Source organism: Podarcis muralis, chromosome 3, assembly GCF_964188315.1.
Source record: "Podarcis muralis chromosome 3, rPodMur119.hap1.1, whole genome shotgun sequence".
Classification (NCBI taxonomy): domain Eukaryota; kingdom Metazoa; phylum Chordata; class Lepidosauria; order Squamata; family Lacertidae; genus Podarcis; species Podarcis muralis.
This window is the reverse complement of record NC_135657.1, coordinates 43,116,206-43,140,816: the sequence shown is the minus strand read 5'-3', so window position 1 is coordinate 43,140,816 and position 24,611 is coordinate 43,116,206. Positions and strand designations below refer to the sequence as shown.

At 38.8% G+C, this 24,611-nt stretch overlaps 1 protein-coding gene across 2 annotated transcripts in view; it reads right to left on the bottom strand.

The window, feature by feature from the left end:
* Nucleotides 1-2,614: 2,614 nt before the first annotated feature.
* The window catches only part of ADSS2 (adenylosuccinate synthase 2), a 30,081-nt gene continuing 8,084 nt past the window's right edge, over nt 2,615-24,611 (bottom strand). The window contains exons 2-13 of one of the 2 annotated variants that reach the window (XM_028724144.2): nt 18,828-18,930; nt 15,991-16,059; nt 15,207-15,257; nt 13,007-13,073; nt 10,173-10,280; nt 9,877-9,958; nt 8,038-8,164; nt 7,579-7,733; nt 6,541-6,665; nt 5,953-6,050; nt 4,368-4,517; nt 2,615-3,340 (exon numbers count right to left, since the gene is read on the bottom strand). In XM_028724144.2, coding sequence (XP_028579977.1) covers nt 3,288-3,340; nt 4,368-4,517; nt 5,953-6,050; nt 6,541-6,665; nt 7,579-7,733; nt 8,038-8,164; nt 9,877-9,958; nt 10,173-10,280; nt 13,007-13,073; nt 15,207-15,257; nt 15,991-16,059; nt 18,828-18,930 — 1,188 coding nt within the window. In that variant the 3' untranslated portion in view covers nt 2,615-3,287. The remainder of the gene's footprint in view (nt 3,341-4,367; nt 4,518-5,952; nt 6,051-6,540; nt 6,666-7,578; nt 7,734-8,037; nt 8,165-9,876; nt 9,959-10,172; nt 10,281-13,006; nt 13,074-15,206; nt 15,258-15,990; nt 16,060-18,827; nt 18,931-24,611) is intronic. The other variant, XM_028724145.2, reaches the window with a different exon arrangement.

Below are 24,611 nucleotides of genomic sequence, written 5' to 3'. Positions count from 1 at the left end.
TGTTGTCTACGAAAGATCGTGCTATAATATATGTCTTGTCGTTTAAGGTGTATAAGACTTTGCTGCTGCAAAAACACCAAACAATTCCTACCCCCTGGGAATTTTAAAAGATTAGTTCGCAGACATGAGAGTTATTTGTGATTTCAAAGGGGTTCTATCAGAGCATGCTGAATATTTTTCCTGTGTGCACAAGCATGTGTGTTGCTAAGGGGTGTGTGGAAAGAATCACTTTATTTTTTAGTTAACACAGAACTATGCACCAGTGCATAGGTAGTTAGAAAAACATACCTAGCAAACTGGAAATAGCAAATTGAGCAGATTTATTATGTGTTATCCCTGCTACCAGAACAGGTAATTGTGAATAAAATGTTAAAAGGCAGAGACAAAAGAAAGCAGGCAAGAGGGGGGGGAATGTGTATTCTATGGGCTGGATCCTAAATTAGTTTACTGTAAATAGGAGGCCTCCCATTGGTGGAAGGAGACTGTTTTTGCAGATTCCTTCCTTCCCCTCTTCTGGAGCACCCCCTCCCAAACACTCCAGAGCAGACTTTCAAAGGAGCTGCAGGGGAAGGCAAAAATCAGTGAAATTCACTTCTCATCCCTCACTTTTGCCAGCAGAATCAATGCCGTGTAAATTTTGAAAATTCAGAACATATCACTGCTAATCCAGTAAGAAGGCCAGTTTTAAAGATAGATCCCAAAATTTGAGAGAAATATTTGGATAGGGAGAATTTTAAAAGTATCCATAACCAAAGCCTTCTCCAGAATCTAAACACAATAATGCTATTCCTGGCTTCAATGACGGGTTCTTCTAAAAGGTTTCCGTACTCCAAAAATAATCTTGGCATTAACAAAAAATAGCTGTCTGCAAGAAAACAAAACAAAACAGAAAACAGCAGCATACTGTTCTGATAAAAGGAAGTCAATCCACACATCAAAAAGAGAGAAAGACTAATGTTGTTTTATTCTGGTGGAAAAGCATCTTGCTAGATGTGGTTGGAGTCAAAAAGATTAAAGGGAAAGTGAACACTTACTATCTCTGGAGAAGCAATTTGAAAAAGAAGGTTGGGGGTCCAAGGAGCTGAAGTGAGGAGGGAAGACAAGAAGACCTGTTGTGTGAGTAGACTGCTACTTACGCAGCTCTTGATCCATCCCACTCTCTTTTCTTAACAGAAAATGCTTATTTTGGATTACCTACCCCTGGATTTCTGCATAAAGGTCTTCTTAACCAATTGTACACACCTGCAAAGTGGTGTATAGCACAATGTACCTCACAAGCAACAGTGGATGTGAAGACCATGCTTATATACAAACATACTCAGCAAGTGCATAAAAAATATTCAGTTTTTTAAAAGCTATCATGGCACCATGGTTTGTTTATCTGCTATATGGAAGCCCAATCACATTTGTCCTGATTATGATTCAGCGTACACATTCAAACTCATTCAATAGTTAATGAGATTCTCCTTAGGCTATTTGACTTGTCCTGTCCCACAAGCTTAGTGAAGCTACACTAAAGCCTGTCATCAGTTTCCTTTCCCTTTAGTGATCTGGTTGCATTGTATTTTTGTCGTCTGTATGATTTCAAAATAAAATTCCTTTAAAGGCGGGAGGCGGGCGTTGTAATTAGTGCTAGTATGTCAGCACCAACTAGCAACTGTTATCTCATACAAAATGCCAGTTAATAAAAACGTAAATGCAGCTCACATATTTAGTAGAGTTATACACCAGATCTGGCTGAATTCTGAATTGGATTGGACCAATTCAGGCTGATTTGTGCCCTATCCAGATCAGGCTGAAGCAGCTACAAATCCCTACAGAGAGGGCTGGGTTGCCCCAAACAGATTTGTATTGATCTGTTGCTGAACTGTTGCTCAAAACAGTCTCAGAAAAACAGATAAGACTGTGAGAAAACACAGTTACAGCCATTTTGGTTTCACAATTCAAGTCAATGGGATTTCCAGAGATTTGTAATTTCTGCATTGGTATCTGGATTTCTAAATCTGCCCCCACAAATCAGATGAGGGGAGTCCCTAAAAATTTAGTTCTGTGTACTGTTTCGGCTTACCTCTCTTACAGTAACTCTTAAAATATCAATGAAAAGAAGAAAGCTATGGAAGAATTTCAGCATAAAAGTTAGAAAGCCACCATTGTTCACCTTATAAAGCTGATGAATGATGCTGAGAATGTTACGGCATATAATAGGGATTGAAAATACTTACACATCTATAACACCGATAACTGTGGGATAAAATGACTGACATAGCAGGCATGCAATGGAATCAAAAGAAAAGGCTTCTGCAAAAACAAAACAAAAGCCACAAAACACAAAGCAACAAACATGATTTGTACATCCTGTTATCTTAGGGTATTTGCCAAGATGATTTTTTAAAAATCTATTTACAGTAAAGTATTGGCTTCAGTATTTATTTACCTAGGTAGCCCAATGTGTCCCTAACAGGACTGCTAGTAGCTCCTGGGTCTACATTCAAGGACCAGACTCTGAATCCAGTTTCCGATACTCCTCTAAATATTTGAAATTTGATGGATTTGACACTAGCCTAATGAACTGATGGATCACTGGGCAGAAGGAAGAAAAGCTGAAACGCAGAAGTATCATAACAGCTAAAAATGTATTAATGAACTCCTTTCAGTAGTGAGTATAATAGACCTACAATATATTTTCTGTATCTTACTTTATAATTTAAGTTGTTGCACTGTTTACATATTAAACATCCCTTCCAAGCTATCATTTCATAATAGTTTTAATAAAAACCTGTAACAAAAAAGAGTTTTCTTCATCATTATAAAATCATCCCTCTCTTTAATCACACACTACTACAGCAGCCATACAGGTAACAACAGCTTTAGGAGTACAAATGAGGATGTAAAACTCTGTGCAAAACTGCATTAATTATTTTAAGCATCTAAAATTTCAGGAAGTAACACCACCAAAAGCAGAGACAAGACATATGGTCATGAAAGTAATGTACAACCTTTGATTTAGAAAGGTAGTGTTGGGACAAACATCTGAAGAAGAAAAAAATCTGGTGGCACCTTGACAAATGGTGGCAATAGTGACAAATGCCCTGGAATTTGTGAAGTGATACTGATAGTTGCCAAAGTCTTTTACAGCAGTAACAATTATTTGTCCAGACCATCTTTAGCTCTTTAATACAATGTCCAACTTCCAAAAATCATTGCTGCTTAGGTTGAGAATAATAGATATAAGAATTGACAGTCTCTTTGTGGAGTGTGCTTTCTTTTCTTCCATTTATCTAGTATCTTTAGAATAGCTGAATCATCGACTCCCTGGATTTTCCTACTCCAATCCATTTAACTGCAGAAAGAAAAATATATTTTGCATGACACTTTGAAGGAACAGATGACTTAGGATACTAGTGCAAATCCTACACCTGTCTACTCAAAAGAGTCTTACTCCCAAGGTAAGTGCATACAGAACTGTATTCTACGGATACTTTCAAAGACGTACCAAAATAATTGTTTTTCAATAGTCATGCAGCTGCTTAAAGCTAACTGTGTGATATCCTGCTCTTTAATGTTATTTACCTGATGACAGTAGTTCTGTTCCCCTAAGGCCAAAGCTTTTCAAGCAATTTTGAAAAGCATTACAGAATTGGTTACTGATTTCACTCAAATCAGTAATTGGCATTCCCCCCCCCCCCAAAGATACAATGCACAAAATCTCGGTATATTTCACTAAAACATTCCCTTTTTAATATTATTTCTATTTTTTCAGTTTTAACAATGACATCTAACCAGAATGCAGAATACAAAATATCAGAAATATCACGAGTAAAAACTTAGCAAAGCTAGGAGCATAATCTAACACACACAACTAGAAAAAACTACTTTGATTAGAGAACAACAGCAATTACAGAGTTTTATTCTCTAGTTACTCAAGGTGATTCAAAAGGCTCTTCCAAATCTATTTAAATTAATGTCTCAAGTTAAAACAATTTCATTTTCAGGACTCAAGACCATGAAGTGATCTGGAAACAAGTGAACAGGTTTACAATGAAACCGAAATGCTATCCATACTAGTCACTAGCTTGAAAGCCAAGACTTCAGATTCCTTGATTTATCTCTTTCACTGAGTGTGACTCTCAGGAATGACTAGTTCTAGAAATAGCTACCTACACAAATTATGAATTACTGTGAAGCAGTATACAGACCCTCAGAGCAACTTTACCAATTATGATGTTTCGCGTTACAGACCCAAGTCTACAAACCGGCAGTTACAAACATAGTGATGAGTAATACTCTCAATGACAAAGCATTTCCTTAGAAGTACTTCTGCTTCTAATAGATCCCTGAAAACATTTTTTAAAAACTGCTTTGCTTACCAGGAATTCCTAGTTCCATTTCTATAAATCGAACATAGTTTTGTGCATTTACAGGCAGTTCATCAAAAGTCCTTGCATTTGATATGTCTGTGTTCCATCCTGGGAGGGTCTCATACTGAACCTCTACTTTATTTAAGACTTCTTGGTTTGCTTTATTAAATAAAAGGAAAAAAGCAGCAGTGTAACAGATAGTCTTACTGTTGACAATAATATCAGACTTGTTTAATCATTCAGATAAGCAAATTTTACAACCTCAAGTCACCCAAAGGAATAAAAGATGAAGAAACAAAAGAATGGCTGTGCAAAACAGCTCAGTAACCAACTTAACAGCCATCCCAAAATCCTTTGCATAGGTGAAATATAGGGAAAGGAAGTTAACTACTGTGAGGGAAATGACAGATTCCCTATAAAGCAGGGATGACGAACCTTTTGGGTCCAGAGGCCAGATCTTAATCTCCTCCACCACGCATGACAGGTTGGTGAACCTGTCAAAGTTGGTCCATGGGAAGGAAAATTCCCATGGAGTTCAGCAGGGCTGAACTCCTCACGCAAAATTTCAATCCTGCTTTATCCAGGTATCAGCTGTACAAGTAGGCAATGCAGCTGTATCTCTGTCTTAACACCCGATACCACATAAGATGTCAGGTGTAGGTCCGGTGGGTTTGTGTTTTTTTGGAAAATAGCCTCAGGAGCCAAATAAAGAGGTTTGGCAGTCAAAATCTAAGCTTGGAGGTCAGATGTTCCCCACTCTGCTATGGGGGAATTAAGGGCAACTAACTATAGAGTGCTCTTCCCAAAGAGCCTCCCTTAGTACTTATATTAACATATTTTAGGAACTAGGCAAAGTATTCTCCTGGACATTTAATTGCTAATACCTCAGGTGCTCTTGTTAGAGCATTTTTTTCATTAGTTAATTTTATGGTTATCATGCTCATTTTGTTTGGGGTCAGTGGAGTTTTGTGGATTCATCTAACAAGTTCCATCAGTGGAAGCCTTGTACCATGATTTCAGCTTGTCCAACATGGTTTCTCCTCCGCACTCCCCAAAATTGGCTCGGGGTGTGTGTGTGTCAGAACATCCCACAGAAGAGGGGAGGGGAGAGAGAACAAGAGGATTATTCTATTTGGCAATTTGCCATGCTTGCACAGACAGAACGACTGAAAGAGTGCAATGTTGAATTCCACTCTGACTATTCTGAGGAGTAATGTATGATCAGTTGGTACAGCATGAGACACTTGATCTCAGTTTCATGGGTTCCAGCCCCACATTGGGCAAAGGACTCCTGCACTGCAGGGGTTTGAACTAGATAACCCTCAAGGTCCCTTCCAACTCTAGAATTTTATGATTCTGTTATTTTAAGTATTATTTACTGTGTTTTAATATTTCACGTAATTTTGTACGAATCAAATTTACATACTGCAATTTGCCTTGTGGCTTTTATATCAGCTGATGAATAAATTACAACAGAAGCAACAATAAAAAACAACAGTAGTGAACCTACACTATAGTGAGGGGATACATCTAGCATTAAATATACCACTGGAAAAGTTATAGTATGGACACACACATGATCATACGCACTCACCTGGAAAATGAGGTATGATTTTATCATTTATTCTGTAAGCAACACCAACTTTAATTTCTGGAAATACATCCAAAATATCCAATTTGGTAAGAGCCAATCTGTTTTAAAATAAAATATTGATGTGTTAGTTAGGTATAGACAAATATAAACTATAATCTTAGGAAGTAAATTTGTTTATTTTTAAAGAAAGATATAAATCACTAGGGCTTACATGGTTGCTTAGTCTTTGAAGCCACGTTTACCCATGTATATGTGACAGCCTACCTTTACATCTTGCTTTAAAATTATAGACTAAAAAAAAGTAACCTGGGGAAACCCTGGGATTCCAGAATAAAAGCCAAAGAGAGACTACGAACATTTAACATCAGATAACTTTCTTCCAGAAGGGGTATCATAGTTATTAGCATGGCAGCTGGCAAGTCTTACATCAGTACTGTGACTTTAAAAACCATTTTGTCTTCCACAGTGAGTCTTCAAAACATTGTTCTTTACTTGAAGGGTGTTAGTTTCATTCCCATTACTTTATATTGTTTCTACAAAGTATTATACTCTATTACAGTGCACTTGCTACCGCTACAAACTACTCACGCAGTAAATCCATTGATCATGTGAGCGTATCTAAGCAACACAAGATCCAGCCAGCCACATCTTCTTTTCCGACCTGTGGTCACACCAACCTCTTTCCCACGTGTCTGCAGTAATTCTCCAATTTTCTAAGAAACAGAATATAGTCATGTTATACACTGGAGTAATATTGTTCATTTCTATGTAAACACAATTTACTGACAACAGAAAACAAAATATACTTTACATTTCCAACCCCACATAGTGCACAAAACTTTTAACAAGGATGAAGATACAAGTACAGGAGCCACCTTTAATGCCAGGTATCAATGTGAAAATACCATTGAGCAGGCCATTTTCTCAACACTCCATGTTGATTCCATTGTATAATGCCTACCTGCTACCTCACAGGAGTGTTGTAGCTCAGTTATTGTTTGTGAAGCTCTGAAATCCTTGGCAATCTTAAATTGCTAGTCCTGTTAATTCAGCTTGGAATCAAAAAGGCAAACTGGTTCACGTGCATCGTCACTAGTAATAAAGATTCTGCAACTGGAACTTAGTTAACAATTCTGCTGCTGATTCATGAGCAAGAACAGAATTCAGCTTGCTCTCCGACAGAAATATAGGCTCTGCAGGACTGAGGAATAAGCAGTAGTTAAAAACTTTTTAAAAGCACATATAAACACCCAGGCAGCAGATCTGTGGACTGAGAAACTTACATTTCAGACAGAAAGCAGCAGCACTTTAAAGTATGTGGTATACAGAATCTGATGCCTGGGAGAGTACAGCCATGCATACCTTAAATCATTGGTCTTCAACTGATGGGTCAGGAGCCACTACAGGGTCACAACCTGTTCTGAGGTGGGTCGCAACAAAAGCACTACCACCATACAAACATATGGTTAAAAAAAAAGGATATGGGTCCCCAAATGCATATTGGATTAAAGGTGGGTCCCAGGTGTGAAAGGGTTGGAAGACCACTGTGTTAAATAATATTTCTGAGAACTGTACATTCATTTACTTTGTTCCAATAACTCACATTAATGTTAATGCTATACTTACATTGTCTTGTTCTGTGGGAAAGGCACCAATTCCAACTCTAGTTGTGTATGCTTTCACAACTCCATATACTTCGCCAACGTTCTGTGGTGGCATACCCAAGCCAGTGCAAACACCTCCCACGGTACAATTTGATGAGGTCACGAAAGGATAAGTTCCTGTTTCAGAAGGGCAAGGAAGAGAAGATAGGAATGAACTAACAGTAGCACAATTATATAAAATATTGCATCTTTCTACTGAAAGGTAACTGAATAGCAAGTAACACTGGTTATTTAAAATGACAACACATCCTTAAAAATAGTGGTATAGTTCCAATCCCAAGATGTACAATGAACATTCAGTGTACAAGAACGACTATAATGCAACCAGTCTTAAACAGCTGTATTCTGCACAGTCCTTCAAATACACATGTAACAAGTACCTCACACATTGTGACTATGATAAAAAAGACTTTATACATACCAAAATCAATGTCCAGTAGTGCTGCATTTGCACCCTCTACTAAAATTTTCTTTGGTGGGCCGTGTAAAGCTTCATACATAAAGTATACACCATCTCTCACCATTGGTTTGAGCCTTTCAGTGTAACCCTAAGACAAACATGTCCTAGAGATTAGAATGTAGTAAACTACAATCTTCAAAACACACTGTAGACACTGTACTAAATAGGCAGGCAAATAATTATTCTAGTCTTGTAATAAAATAAAAGTGTCATTTGCTATTTGTTAGCCATGTCAACTATAGGCTATTCTTTGTGTCAAGGAGAATGTGCATAAGAACAAAGCATTTATATGTCATTCATTAGTTCTTTCTCAAGTTAAAATTATTAAGAGTCCTGCTGGATCAGACCAAGAGTCTAACAACTAATCCACTATGTTGTTTCTAACACTTGCCAAATATCTGCAGAAAGCTCACAAAGAGAGCAGGAAGAAAAAGTGCAAGCACTATTTAGGGATACACTATTTGTGAATTTTGAGTGTCCATTTAGCTACCACAGCTAATAGCATTGGTAGACCTATGCTCCACAAAATTTGTCTACCACTGTCACTGCCACATCTTGCGACAGCATAATCCTCAATTGAGCTATGCACTGCATGAAGAACTACCTTTTCATGTTGTGTGTGAATGAGAGTCAGTAGAGCAAGGTGGATGCTCCAGAGGAAGACACCTGATAAAGGCAGAAGTTGCATGACCTTGGATAGTTCCAAGCAACACTGTTACAAATCCATTTCAGTCAGTGTACCTCTCATGCAGTAAGAGGAAGAGTAGAAATGAATGTGCTAGTCACTTCACTGTGTTGGTCACTACTATTACCCCCCACACGCTGGAGTGCAGACATCTGCAGTGGGGCACCTGCTGAACCTAGTAGGCCCCTTGCGAACTTGAGAGCCCTGCATAAGCAGAATTCTAAATCTCACAGGGAGGCTGCATAAGTATGGCAGCCTCCCTACTGCAATGACTGGAGAATAGCAAAGGAAGGCATGATGGGGCAACAAAGGTAACAGGTAGCACACCTGCCCCGTTTTTGCTCATGTGATTCTACCTCTGCCAGGGAAACTAACAATTGAATATGATTACAGTATGCCTTTTGTCCATTTCCCTTGGGCCAGACTATCCCTCCTAAGTTCTGCCTACTTTTTGAAGAGCAGAAAGCTTTACAGGTCTAGTCCTCTGGCATAAAGTTTAGCACTCCATTACATCTCAATCAGCTTCTGCCTTATGAATTGTCTGTATTGCTGAACAGGCATAGGTTACTGTGACGTTCAGGGTTGGGGTCATGTCAAGGTTCACTGGGTGACCCTGAGTTCCAATACTATAAGAGAGAGAAAATGTGTTTTGATCCACATATTTTCCCAATACCAGGAATGACTGTACGCAAAAAAGGCTTTAACCAATGATTTTCTGATGTAGGGCACAAACCTTTACCAAGCTATACACTAGCTCTCAGAAGAATTGTCACATCAGTGTAGAATATGAGCTTCTAAAAGTTAAAAAGACCACAGGATTCCTTTTCTACATGAAATGTAAGATTCAGCAAACAGGTTTAATTCAGTAAATAACTGACCACTGTGATAAAGCTACTGGGTCATTTGTTTCTGACTTGTGATAACCCAAATGCAGGCAATTTGCTAGTTAAAGCAATAAGTTAACTGACTGCTGCTTGTGTGTCAGAAGCAGTGTTTCTTTATCTTTTTATCAGAAGAAACATACAAAGATAAATCCATCTGTGTGTGTGTGTGTGTGTGTGTCTGTGTGTGTGTATATATAATGGCAAATAATTCACAACTCCTCTATAGTTTACCTTCAGTCTTTTCAATTCTCCTTCAATGTCTATCTCTAAGGTAGGGTAAACAGACTTGTACTGGTTGGCCAACACTTTGAATCTAAAAAGTAAAATAAGTACAAATAAATTATGCTTGCAACAGTTTTTTTAAAAACACCTTGATAAAGATTTTAACTTAACACATGTGAAAACAAAAACAGACTCACAAATGAGAGATCCAGTAAGGGATTTTTTTAGAATATGAAAATCAGAATATACAAGCCCTAGTAATAAATTTATTTGAAATATTTACATTACTCTAGAGAAGTGGTTACCTTTCTGAAAATTCATTGAAGTCAGAAACTAGATCACACATTCTGAGCCCACTTCGAGCTGCTTTAGAAGAATACACTGGACCAATTCCCTTTTTTGTAGTTCCCAAGCTTTAAAACACAAAAATAAAAAACATACACATACTACACAATCTGTGACTATCAATTCAACTAGGTTGTTGTTAAGTTTCTAAAAATAAAATTACTCTGGAAGTATGTTGGTACATACTTGGTAGTTGAAAATTATCATTCACTGAGATCAAACATTTCCCCCAGTGGGCACCCAGGAGAAGAGAAGATTAAGAAGAAACAGAATGCTGGCAGGTAGTGCAAAACATCCTCAGAAGTGTTACTTGTAATACTGATATACAAAATAATTAAAAAGCTACAGTCTAAACATTATTTAGTATTTACCTTAAAGGATGAACGAACATATTATCACATTGTTTATATGTATTTCATATCCATTTCTTCTGTGCAAATCTCAATGAATTTTCTTAACAGAGACTGTAGTGGTGTGAATCTTAGCATGCTAAGAGCGAAGAGCTTACTTAAAAGTAAAGCAACATACAGGGTATATCTCAAACGTGGTGGAACACTGCTGAGAACTGAGACTAAACAAAAACAACACTATCATTCAATGTGGTCAGAATAGTTTATGCTTTTAGACCACGGTTATATGGAGTAAGGAGCTCATTATTTCCTGTTATATGACCTGCACTATACTTTTCTTCTCAGCATGGCTATCTCCACCCAAAGGCTATAAAACTGCTCTGTGGCAATCTTCCATTAAAAAGCCCATAGAATTGAGGAAACCTATTCCTGATCAAATTATGAATCAAGGATCTTGGATGCCTAACTGTAAAGTCTGTCTTAGAACTGTGTTGCCTGAACCAAGGCTAATTAGTCATTCTGTCATAGCAAGAGGTCTTAAGACAACTCCAACAATTGGTTTAACAAACTACAAGTTGTCCCACAGATGATCAAACAAACCATGGAATGTTTCCCAAATTTTTGTTTTGTTTTCCAGCTGCTTTTGCCCCAAGCCTTAGTAGTCTGGTGAAAATCTGGGGTGGGATGAGCAAATACACCATTGTTAAGAAGGATTCTGGGTTCATATGTAATAGCAAGCCATAATTTAAATCAAGGTTCATAAGCCATCAATAAACCATGATTACAGATCATGATTTGATGGCAGTGAACAAACCATAGCTAAGCTATTGGGGAGGTTCACACAACACTAAGTTAAGGTTTAATCAACAATGGTTAGGTATTGTTTGCAAAACAAGCCAATGGCATCAATCAAGAAGTAGGACAGGTTGAGATTTGCAATGTTAAGAGTAAACAAATCACAGATGAAAAAGGGAGTGGAGAAGAATGTAAACACAGCCTGTTATGAGTCTCATACAATGACCCAGTCAGATTTTGTTTTGTCTATATCACATTCTGTGATACTAGCAAAACTTCAGATATGCAAATTTACAATACAGACAGGCCAAGTTCTGGAAAATGGAAAATGTTAACTGCACAACCAACTTTTTCACAAAAGGAGAAAAATTTCCTTAAAAGAGCCACTACCATTAATGCAGCAGATCCATTCCCTGTCAAAGTAGGGCAACAACCTAGACTTCTAGAGTCCATTCGTTATACTATTCCTAAGTATCAACAACAACCACAGAACTCTTGAGTCAGGTTTGTATTATTTTGATTTCTTTTAAGAAGACATGATTAATAGTTCAGTACTTCCCCATTCCATCCATATTTGCAAAAGGAAATATGTCAAGTTTGATTCTTGCCTTTTTAAAAACAATCAGCTGTGCAATTTAAAAAATACTAACTGCATGGATGGAAATGAAATCAACATCTTTATGTTGTACTAGTGCCTAGGAATATATCAAGAAGAGAGGGGTACCCTTAGATCTACAGATTTAGCACCATCACCATGATTGAGGAAGGATACATAATCCAACGAAATAACATGCAAATAAACAAGTCCCACCCCAGGACAGGCTGACAGGATCCTGACCAAGAATATTTCCTCTTTTGCCCATGACCAATCTAATTCTGAATGTACAAAGGAATTAAATGTGCTAAAACCCAGATATGACTTTTCAATTTTCACAGAGGGTGTGAAGGTTTCCCAATCATTCAATATCATACCACTATCATTTCAATGGATCAGTGTGGGGTAGAAAAATAGAAAGCACACACACTAGTATTTCCTAGTTCTGACCTTAATTCATTCATCATAACCTTATCACATGACATCACCATTACGCACATTAGGTAAGAGAGCTTAAGAGCCTTGAATCTCTGGAAGACACCCAAAATATTCTGTACTCATTATGCTGTAACATGATCCCAGAGATTCAGATACATTTCCCATTCCTGCTGAAGAACAAGATTCACATCAGTGATAAAGAGCAACAGTTTTACGGGTATGCTACTTGGAATTTAATATATGCTCTGCAAAAAATATATCCAAGTGAACTGCAAAGGTATTGAGGCTTACAATTTAAGAACAAAACTGTTGTGCAAAAACTTATGTCTTAAGTGTATTCTAAAGTTGAAGAGAATTTTGTTGCGCCCTTGAGGTTGAAAATAAACTAATTTTGAATCCTTGAATCACATGTCTTAAAGTACATACAAATAAGTGGGAATGTACAGGTGTCCCAGATTTCCCTGCAAAAACATTAAGAAAGAATCTTATTGCAATGCACCCTTAACAGCACACTCTATTGATAGATTCTGGAAGTGTACTGGCTGAAAGGCCCTCCCTGTCACTCAAAATTTCTTCCAGTATTTACAATTAAGACATTTGACAACACATAACATACTTCTTTCCTGCTTGCTCTTGTCTTTGTTGTTCCTGGATGCCATCAGCAGCTTGATGGAAGTCAAATACTAGGAATTTGAAGGGTACAAAATGAACTCTGTTGTATTAATACCTGCATTAAGTACCAAACTAAAGTAAGCTATTATTTCTCATTAATGTATGCCAAAGTATTTTGGAAATCATCATTTGCACTAGATATATAAACTTTAAGTAACAAGCACCTGGAGAAAATACAGCTGTTTAGTAAAATAATATTTTAGAAAAAGCACTTCAATTTGTGAAGACAAAAGTCAAGGCAAACAAAAGTATGCAAACAAAGCACTACAGTATGCTACAACTCAAGAGATGCCAGTCAAACCTTTTCTGTTCAAAAACATTTGCATTTCTCCAGGGCTACTGACATTCCAAGCATCTTAAAATTCTCTTATATTGCAGAAGTTATAGAGGCTGAATAGAATACATAGAATGCATCTTGTTATCCCAATAACTGGGGGGTTTGCACTAATCATCAGGGACACGGGTGGCGCTGTGGGTAAAACCTCAGTGCCTAGGACTTGCCGATCGTATGGTCGGCGGTTCGAATCCCCGCGGCGGGGTGAGCTCCCGTCTTTCGGTCCCAGCTCCTGCCCACCTAGCAGTTCGAAAGCACCCCTAAGTGCAAGTAGATAAATAGGTACCGCTTTATAGCGGGAAGGTAAACGGCGTTTCCGTGTGCTGCGCTGGTGCTGGCTCGCCAGAGCAGCTTCGTCACACTGGCCACGTGACCCGGAAGTGTCTCCGGACAGCGTTGGCCCCCGGCCTCTTAAGTGAGATGGGCGCACAACCCTAGAGTCGGACACGACTGGCCCGTATGGGCAGGGGTACCTTTACCTTTACACTAATCAGCAACAATATTCTAAGACTGACAAAGGCAACAAAGAAATACACCAAAAGGGTGGACTTGCTTTGTCAATGGCCGCATGTGTTGAAAGGGGCCATAAACACACAATTATCTGAAGTGGAAACACATTTCGAACATTAAAGTGAAAAGGCTGGTTTTAACATACCCTGCTTCTTATCAATATTAGGTAACTTTATTACACTGCTTAACAATCTTTGTTTAAATTGGTTAATCTCTGTGGTACAACAGCAGTTGCTAGTGTTTTAAGGCAGGGAGGGGGGGGGGAATTGTTCCTGAGAAACTACTTAAGAACCATGCTATTCATTGGTGTTTTGCAGCAAAGGAGGGGACAATCCAAGGGTAGCACAATGTTTTCTTGTCTCCTGATCAGCTTAGCTGGATAGATTGGGGAAATGTCCGCCATCTTCATCTGTTATGAGTTTGCTAGACCTTTGATGCTTGCAGTAGAAATCATTTTATGTGCAGAAGAGAAAGCCAAGGTACTTCCTCCCTTGCATTTCTTGTTTGATGGGACACCAAAAAGGTAGACGAATAAAGACACGCTTTAGGCTAGATGTTGCTCATGTTGCCATTTGGTCACCCCTGGTATAAATTGCATTAGTATGCAGTACAGAAGACATAAAGGTAAAGGTAAAGGGACCCCTGACCATTAGGTCCAGTCGAGGACAACTCTGGGGTTGTAGTGCTCATCTCGCTTTATTGGCCAAGGGAGTCGGCGTACAGCTTCCGGGTCATGTGGCCAGCATGACTAAGCCGCTTTCTGGCGAACCGGAGTAGCGCATGGAAACGCCACTTACCTTCCCGCTGGAGCGGTACCTATTTATCTACTTGCACTTTGGCGTGCTTTCGAACTGCACATTTATTTATACATAAGGCAATAAATAAGATGATCCTCCAACCATTCATCTTGACAAATTCTTGACATAAACATTCATTTGCGGAAGAACACATTTACTATAAAACAATTACCAGTTTAGATAAAAAACACCTCTTGTTTAAGAGTTTGATTTCCACTTTGATAGACAATGCAGTATTTGATACCAGAAAGCTAGCTTTAGTACCCTGTCTACTATGTTGGGAGGCTGTTCTCTTTCAATAGCTGCTGTTGAATAATGTAGGGGGGGTCTACATTTGAAGTGGGCACAACAAAAGGCCCCACTATGTGCATGGAACATTCCCCCACAGCCCTTTGTATTCTAACCTATATTACTGCTAGATATTTACAAATGAAAAACAAATCAGAGCTAGAGATTAAAAAATACTTTGAATCATTTAATATATTTCAATATTTTTTACTTACCAATATGAGCTCTGTCAGATATAATTAATCTTTTTTCCCAACCTTCCAATCCTTTGAAAAGCAACAAAAGAAATATTATGGGGGAAAACACATTTAGAAATCAGTTACTTTTAATGGCCAACAACAAAATTCTATGCATTTTTAAAGAGAAGAAAATTCCACTGCCTTTGGTGGTACTTACTCCCAAGTAAGTGTGCAAAGGATTACAGCCTAATGTGATCAGTTGAATGAAGAGACAGTTTAGAAAATATCACAAAACTAACTCAATGTATCTTGGAAAAACCAAACAAATTTCAGTCATTGCTATTTGTCTTAAACATACAATATCTTGAAAATGGATCTACGTATATAAAACACTGGCTTATGAACACTCTAACTCGCAATAGAAACACTAGATATTTATTTAATATTACTTCTTCCATTTAAATTCTATTTCATCATGTGGCTTTAAAAAAAAGTGGTGCATTTAGATAATCTGAACACTAATCCAACATTCTTGGCCACTGAAAATTTTAAAATTATATACACCGTGTATTTGTATTTTAAAGTGTTGTATGTCATATACCACTTACTTTAAGTGCTAAATAGAAATAAATGGGGGGGGGGATTCTGAACAAAAGAAATAAATCTTTGAGAATTGGTTACTTTTTCCCTCAATGCACCAAGTGGATACCATCAGGCAACTCAGGAGCAAAAACACATTGGTAATTACCAAGTTCTGCTATATACCAATGCGAGAGAAACCTCGCCATCTCCCTACGATACCTTAGAAAGCTGTTCTTACCTTTTCCTTTTTTAACATTTTTCTCTGCTTCTTCAAACAATCCTGGCAAGTGAATTACCACACCATTTCCTGGGGAAAGCACGAAAAGGGAGTGATCAATGAGGAATACAAGAAGGTTAAAAGTCTCAAAAACCCCAGTTTTGACTTTGCAAAAAGGAAAAGCATTTACCGTATTTTTCACCCTATAGGACGCACCGGCCCATAGGACGCACCTAGTTTTTGGGGGGGGGGGGATAAAGAAAAAAAAATTTATTCCCCCCCCCCAGCCGTGGGAACTCCCCCAGGGCTCCCTAGGCTGCGGATAGCTTCCCAAAGCGCAGGGCGCTCTGCATCCGTGCACCCCGTGCTCCGGGCAAGCAGGCTGCTATCTGCAGCCTAGGGAGCCCTGCGGGAACTCCCGTGGGCTCCCCAGGCTTACGGATAGCTTCCTGAAGCCTGGAGAGAGAGGGGGGTCGGTGCACACCGACCCTTCTCGCTCTCCAAGCTTCAGCGAAAGCCTGCATTCGCCCCATAGGACGCACACACATTTCCCCTTCATTTTTGGAGGGGGAAAAGTGCGTCCTATAGGGCGAAAAATACGGTAAATACTAAAATATATCTTATATTACTTACTTTTCAGTTAAAGTCTAGGGCATTGGTAGGCAAACTAAGGCCCGGGGGCTGGATCCGGCCCAATCACCTTCTAAATCTGGCCCACGGACGGTCCAGGAATCAGCGTGTTTTTACATGAGTAGAATTTGTCCTTTTATTTAAAATGCATTTCTGAGTTATTTGTGGGGCATAGGAATTCATTCATTTATTTTATTTTTACAAAATATAGTCCGGCCCCCCACAAGGTCTGAGGGACAGTGGACCGGCCCTCTGCTGAAAAAGTTTGCTGACCCCTGGTTTAGGGCTTCAATCCAATGGTGACTTTGTACAGTGGTACCTCAGGTTACAGACGTTTTGGGTTACAGATGCTTTGGGTTACAAACTCCGCTTACCAGGAAGTGGTTGCTCCAGGTTAAGAACTTTGCCCCAGGATAAGAACGGAAATCACGTGCCGGGGGTGCAGTGGCAGCAGGAGACCCCATTAGCAAAAGCACGCCTCAGGTTAAGAATCGTTTCAGGTTAAGAACGGACCTCTGGAACGAATTAAGTTCTTAACCCGAGGTACCACTGTAATCACATGTATAAGGCACTGAAAGCACCCAATATTTGAGTAGTAGGGCGGGGATGGGGGAAAAGGAGCACAGAGGGCTGGTGTAGATTAGAGTCATGTGTGCCACCCTATACAAGCATTAGTGCTTTCCACTAAAAGTAAAAAGGACCCCTGGATGGTTAAGTTCAGTCAAATGCAACTATGGGGTGCAGTGCTCATCTCACTTTTCAGGCCAAGGAAGCTGGTGTTTGTTCACAGACAGCTTTCCGGGTCATGTGACCAGCATGACTAAACTGCTTCTGGCACAATGGGACACCATGATGAGTGCCAGAGCACATGGAAACACCATTTACCTTCCCGCTGCAACGGTACCTATTTATCTACTTGCACTGATGTGATTTCAGACTGTTAGGTTGGCAGAAGCTGTGACAGAGCAACGAGAGCTCACCACGATTGTGCAGATTCAAACCGTCGGTGTTATAGAGCCCCAAAGGCATTTCCTAAACTGGGAGTTTATCTTTTGGAAATATGATCCTGATATAAAAACTGGAAGTCCTCTCAAAATATAAATTAATCTGGGAATAATATTCATTTTGAGAGCATTCACCCTCCCGAAAGGGTAAGGTTCAATGACTCCCATCTATTAATATCTGAATAAACCTCTTTTATTAATTTCTTTACATTAAGTGTAACTAACTGTGTTATATCTTTTGGCATTAGGATGCCTAGATATTTAATAGTGTATGGTTCTTGATAATAGAGTGCACTGCCAAACAGCTACATTTAATGTTTCCATCTTTACCTAAGTAGACAGGCATATATTGTCATGACCTAACTTGGCTCAAAGCTCCCAGTAGAGGCAAGGTTGAAGACGTGGTACTTACTTGCATAGGAGCCAACTACTAGGGGACAAGGTTCCTTCGCCCCCCTCCCATAAAATATTTGAGAGGGCTGCCATCCAAAGTTGACACCCTTGCCCTCCTCCCAGTATTTTATTCAAGTTGGCACCCCTGCTTACTTGGAAGGGCAGGGTCACATCCAGAAGAGTTTAGTCTGATAATCTAGTCCAGGGATAGTCAACCTTTTTATTGCATCTTTCTTGACGGCAAAATTTCCTTACTGCCCACCAGTGCTCAATGGAAGGAGGATTCAGCTTGTGCCGTAGAACCCCTGCCGCCCACCTAGAATCCTGAAATGCCCACTATTGGGCGGTAGGGACCAGGTTGACAACCCCTGATATAGAGGCTAACAACTGGACAACAAAAATGGATTTTACACATTCTAATGGTAGCCAAGAAGCTGATATTGAAGAACTGGAAGAATAAAGACATGATCTCCTTTAATCAGTGGATTGATAATATGATAAGACTTGCAACCTATGAACGGACTGCTTACAGACTCTGCTTGGATAAATACAAGAATATTTGGAACAAATTTATACAAAATGTAGTAGGCTATTAATATTAATATTTACATTAGTATTAAGATAATATCATCAAATTTGTAAAAGAATGTATGGGTTAGGGTATTTTTATATATATTCATATGTGTTTTTCCCCTTTACACAGTTGTGTGTTTTGTTTTTTCCTCTTTATGTATCACTTACTGCTTTATATTTGAAAAAAATTCTATAAAATAACAAAAAAAAAGACTTCAAACTGTAGAGGTACAGTATATTCTGAAAAATACTACTTACCAATAAAAGCCGTAACTTTTGGATTGATGATACCACTGGGTAAGAGATGGAAATCATATTCCACAGAATCTACTACGACAGTATGCCCAGCATTGTTGCCTCCCTGCAGGTAAGATAGGATTTATTATTCTTCATTTTTTCTTAAAATAGTTACTAAAAGCTCACATTAGAACTAACAACTCTTTCATACATGTTGTTCCTGTCTGTTACTTGGAAGAAAAACAAGCCCAGCTGGAAGCCCAGCCAGATGGGCGGGGTATAAATAATAAATTATTATTATTATTATTATTATTATTATTAAATCAAGCTACTTTTTGCTTAACTTGGTAACATAAACAACAAATCTCAAACCTGTTACTAACAGTCTTGAATGTATTGACAGTTGATTGGTCACTGATTTAAACTTGCTTCCAAGATGTATTTTCATTTACAAATACACCCACAGCTTTTCAATCAAATTCACAATGCAAAAACTGTTTCTAAAGAAATAAATGCAAAAATTAAGCTTCACTTTGTGTCATGTAAAGTCAGTTGTTTTGACCAATGAAAGACCTCATTACTCCTAAAGCATTCATATTTTAATAAACTGTCGTAGTTGAAACACTGGTTCAGAACCAGTGTGTTATGCTAACTATAATTTTAATATATTTATACCTCATAAAATTTATACACTGCTTGATTGTAAAAAAAAACCAAAAAACTCAAAGCACCAAGAAAATTAAAATGAATCCACTTGAATTGACAAAACTGCCACAAAGAAAACTCACAACTTACTTCTGTAGTGTGATGTTTGATTTTGGAAGATATTCCTTGTAAAAAATATGAGAACCCACGCCTTGGATCCATGTTTTGTGGCATGGCAGCACTGGCAAATGCTAGGTTTCTTATTTTTTTGTCCAGTCAACCAAGAGACAAATGTCACATTTTCAGGAGGATCCATTTTACTGGCTCCAACCTGTGTGTGCATGCATGTGCCAAAGAAAGTGCACGCTGGTTTTCATATTCTACTTTCTCCTTTCCTCTCTCTTACTCCAGCCTCTCTTCCCCAACTCCTGTGTCACCCAACTTCCAGCCCCCTCCTGCTTCCTGCCAGCAATTCTACTTTCCTTTTGCAGTCTCCCATCCGGATAGTTATCCTTTCTCCCAGTTTTCTGAGGTTTAAAAACTATACAGAGATGAAAGACGAAATGAACAACACTTTCCCTACTTCCTCTTCCACTGTTTTGTTGATCTGAGGCACACTTGGTGCTTAAGTAGGAAAGTGTGTCACTCTTCACCACTTCTTTCAGCATTATGTATTTTTCAAAGAAAAAGCACAAGCACTATCGCCACCTCATGAAAGAGGGGGCTGCAGGGATTTTACAGGTGGTAGCTGAAGTCTTCAAAGGAGTCATTACTGAATTGGTAATTCCAGTAAAAAGCAACCAAGCGTTACCATTTTGTAACCTATTCTAATGCATAGGTAAACCAGTACAAGGATGATTATTTTAACACAGAAATACTAATAATTTGTAGCAAATAATTGGACAACCCTATGTGTGCTTCCTAAGTCCTGGTGCTTTCAATGGGGTTTATTCACAGGTAAGTGAGCACAGAACAATAGTCACAAGCATTCTTGTTTAGAAGGAAATAGTCACAAGCATTCTTGTTTAGAAGGAAATTCATTGTGTTCAATGGAATGCTAGAGCACATAGTTCTCTTTTGTTAATTAGATAATACAGTACAATCCTAAACTCACTCAGAGTTATCTAATTAACAAAAGAGGACAATGCTTTTTTAAAAAATTAGGCCAGTTTAACTGTGCTGTGTAAGAAACACACAGAATGTTCAGTGACTTTCGTGGTTGAATAGCTAGTAAAATATGCAAACACAGCATTCCAGTTATGTGAGCATACTGGGCATATTTTTTCTGACAAGATTTACCTTGCAGTAGTCCACAGTGCCAATATTTATAGAGGTCTAGCATGCCATTTCTGCCATGTCTTAAATGTTCAAGAGATTCATAAAGCATTTCATTGGCAGACTAAACCATTAATTCATTTGCCTTGCCTATCTTATCTTTTTCATACATCTAGAAATTTAGAATCACCTTTTTAATCACCTCATGAGAATTAGAAAGAGGTTCTATACATGAGTTCAGAAAAGAAGGATGGTGTTCTCTACAAACTTTTATAATCCCATCCTATGTTACTTCATATTCTTAAATAAAGTCAAAAGAATAGTACATAAATTTCAATGAGTTGTATCCACTGAAGTTGTCACACTCATGCAAGGGTTTCTGTTCGTGCAGTAATACTTCTACTGGCATATGGACGAGGGGAGGGGGGAGCGCACCGCACCGGGTACCATTTGGGGAAAGGGTGCCATCGCAACCGCACTCCCAGGATGCGCACCACACGGAGGTCCGTTCTTAACCTGAAACTGTTCTTAACCTGAAGCACCACTTTAGCTAATGGGGCCTTCCGCTGCCGCCGCATGATTTCTGTTCTCATCCTGAAGCAAAGTTCTTAACCCGAGGTACTATTTCTGGCTTAGCGGAGTCTGTAACCTGAAGTGTATGTAACCCGAGGTACCACTGTATACTGAAATCTGACTTCTAATAAGTTCTGTTACCTTTAAAACAATTTAGGTTTTATTTGATCTGGAAGAACTCTGAAGTTTAAGAAATGTATACAGAGCAAAGCCTTCAGCAAAACATATGATTCAAAATTAGAAAAGTGTATTTGGCCTGAGTGCGTTGGTATGTTATCTCTGCAACCATGTTATCTCTGCAACCATAAGGACTAAATGATAAGAACAGCATCCAAAGCTCATCATGCAGCTCTCCTGCCTATGCTGTTCTTGTAAGACATGATGCCGTCTTGCCCCAAAATGGCAACTAGACACTCCATTTTGGCAACTGTAACCTTGGTTTAAAGAGCTATTTGGTGCCCAGCTTATATATCTGAGTTTCTAATGCTGGACATAGAAATGATCTCAAATTTCAAACAGCAGAGTAAAGAGGTACATCTGCAGCATACAATGAAAACCATATTGTAAACAGCCCTGCGACCCTTGGCTGAAGGGCAGCATAGAAATTAATAATAACAATAACAATAACAATAACAACAACAACAACAACCGTAAATGAAAGTAACAACCACACTTCTGTGGGGAGGGAATTCCACAAGCATCCCTTTCTTAAGGAAATTAGAGATCAGGAAACCCTTATATCAGTGCCTATAAATCAATATCAATGTTATTTTCAGGCATCTCAGAAAGACTAACTTTGGATTCCAAGTTTAAATAACATTGATCTGAAGAGGTAATGCTATCATTTGATCCCATAGTATCTTTTAAAATTGAAAACATTTTATACAAATAAGAAATGTTCTATTTCTTACATTCAAGAATAAGAAATGTTTCTCAAGTCTCTCTAGAGCTGCTCATCCAAAAGAGCTACAAAGCTCATGTCCTTACTTGAACTTCTTTCCTAGCAGTAACCTAATATGCCAGTTTCTCTTGCTTATGAATAGTTGTGAGCTACTTGAAACTGTGCAGGCATTTCATACATTCAACTTCTGGGGTAGAGGGGTGGGGAATCAGTCTCCAGTATTACTCTCCCTTTAGCAAAGTGGGTCTCCGGCATCGAACCACACTGGGCACATGCAGCAAGAAGAAAGCCAGAATGGGTTCCTGGGAAACAAGGATCTCTTAAAAAAATCTTGCATTTGGGGAAGGGAATCTGCCTGCCTTCCCCACTCCAAATACTAGCTTAAATAAGAGTTGGCCTGTGTGCACTTGCTTCTGTCACAGCAGTGTTTCGCAGATACTGTGTTGTGCTGCCTTGAAAGTACTTGTTAGAAAAAGAGGTATAAATTACAGAAACAAATTCATTCAGAAATTACTTTATCTGAGCAGTTGCATGGGGCCAAAATCCCTGCCTCAATTACCATGTGCAAGCAAATGGAAGCAGAACCTCTCTACTGCTCTAAAGTGGTTGTTTGGAATATGGATTTCCCTCAAGAATTTTGCAAGCCAACATGCTTGTACTTCCTATTAATAGTTATTTGTTTAATGAATTTTTATCCTGCCCTTCCTTCTTGGGGCTCAGAGCAGCATTAAAATAAGCTAGTGCATGCTGCTGAAATCATGGATTTTTTATTCCTTCTCCCAGAGGCGGATTTAGCGCAGTGTGACCAATTCCGCCACACTGGCCACTGAGCATAGTGGCCGCTGCAGAGCATTGCAACTACAACATAGTGAATTGAGCAGAACAGAAGGTGAGATGCATGGGGCGCCAAATTTTGGCCTTGCAGAGGGCGCCACTAAAATTTGAAAGATCAAAGTTCGTCCCTGCTCCTCCGTTCCAACTGCTGCCATGTCAGGGAGGAAACAACTCTGAGTCTGCTTGTTGTCACATGTGAATGTGGGTTTCCCCAAGCAAACAAGACTGTGGGTACTTTCCTCCCTGACACAGGTGCCTGAAATTTCAGCAATGGGCAGAAGCACACTGATTCTTCACATTAAATCATAGCTTATTTTAACTATGGTTTAATGTGGCATGCAAACTGGGCCAATGAGCTACACTTAGATAAAACACTACTTTCAGCTTTAATTTAACAATGCATGCCAGGCCTGCATTGTTAAATTAAAGAGAATGAAATCTCCACTTAGACTGCACAATTGACATCCACCTGTACAATGACACTTCTTTCTTCTTCTCCTCCATGCAGTTCCACATGTGCCCCCAAAATCTGCTAACACTCCAAGCAGATTTTGGGGGTGCACACAGTAGAGGAGAGGAAGGGGAAAGACAAGTCCGCCACCAATGTCACCCACCAACTGCTGCTCAAACTAGGCTACCAGACAAATAATTATGATAGCCATATGGAAAACTATCACACAGCACCAAAACTAGCAGACTCTTAGGCAACATTCTAAAATCCTTTCAGTCCCCAGGTCTCTACATTCCCATATAAGCAGACTAATATAGTAAGTAGTTAGAAGAGGAGTAGAAATGACAGGCTGCATAACACGTATCAAATCCAGAGGAGCACTATAACTATTCTAGTATGAGCTGCACCGCAACTTCAACTATGCATATCTATAAATCAAATTAGCTACGCTTACTATGGATATACTGTGTATCAAGTGTCCTGAGGGCTACAGCTGAAAGGATACATGTGAAATCTTAGCCAAGCCTGTGGATTGCAACTACACTCTTAGTAAATTTCTGCTGAAAAGGTTAACAGTATTTTCCATGAAATGGAACAGGATTAGACTTCAGAACAAGCTTGAAATCCAGATTTTCCCAAGCAACCAAATTCTAAATCCTATCACAGAATGATTAGTAATTTATTTATTTATTTTACTTGTAGTGCTTATGCCATGACCTCTTAAGGCACCACAACATTAAAAAATAATTAAAACACTATGAAATAGATAAGAGTTACTAAGAATGGTCAAATATGTAAATATGTTTCCCCATCTCTTCCATGTTCCAACTTCCACTCACTTCTGAAACCTGCTGAGTCAACTAGATGTTACATCCCTCAAAGCTGGCGCTTCTTCACTGGGCTGCTGCTAACGCCCCTCATAGCCTCTGTTGGCAGATGAAGGAGGCACCAGAGGAAGCAAAAGTCTAGATACCGTGGGGTTCAATATATCCCCTATCACAAGTATTCCATCACACCATTTGCAGAAAACAGTGAAGTTTTATACACAAAATAGACTGCAGTTGTGGAATGAATAATATTTTTTAAAAAAGAATTGCCAATTGCTCAGATCATGTTTCAGACATGA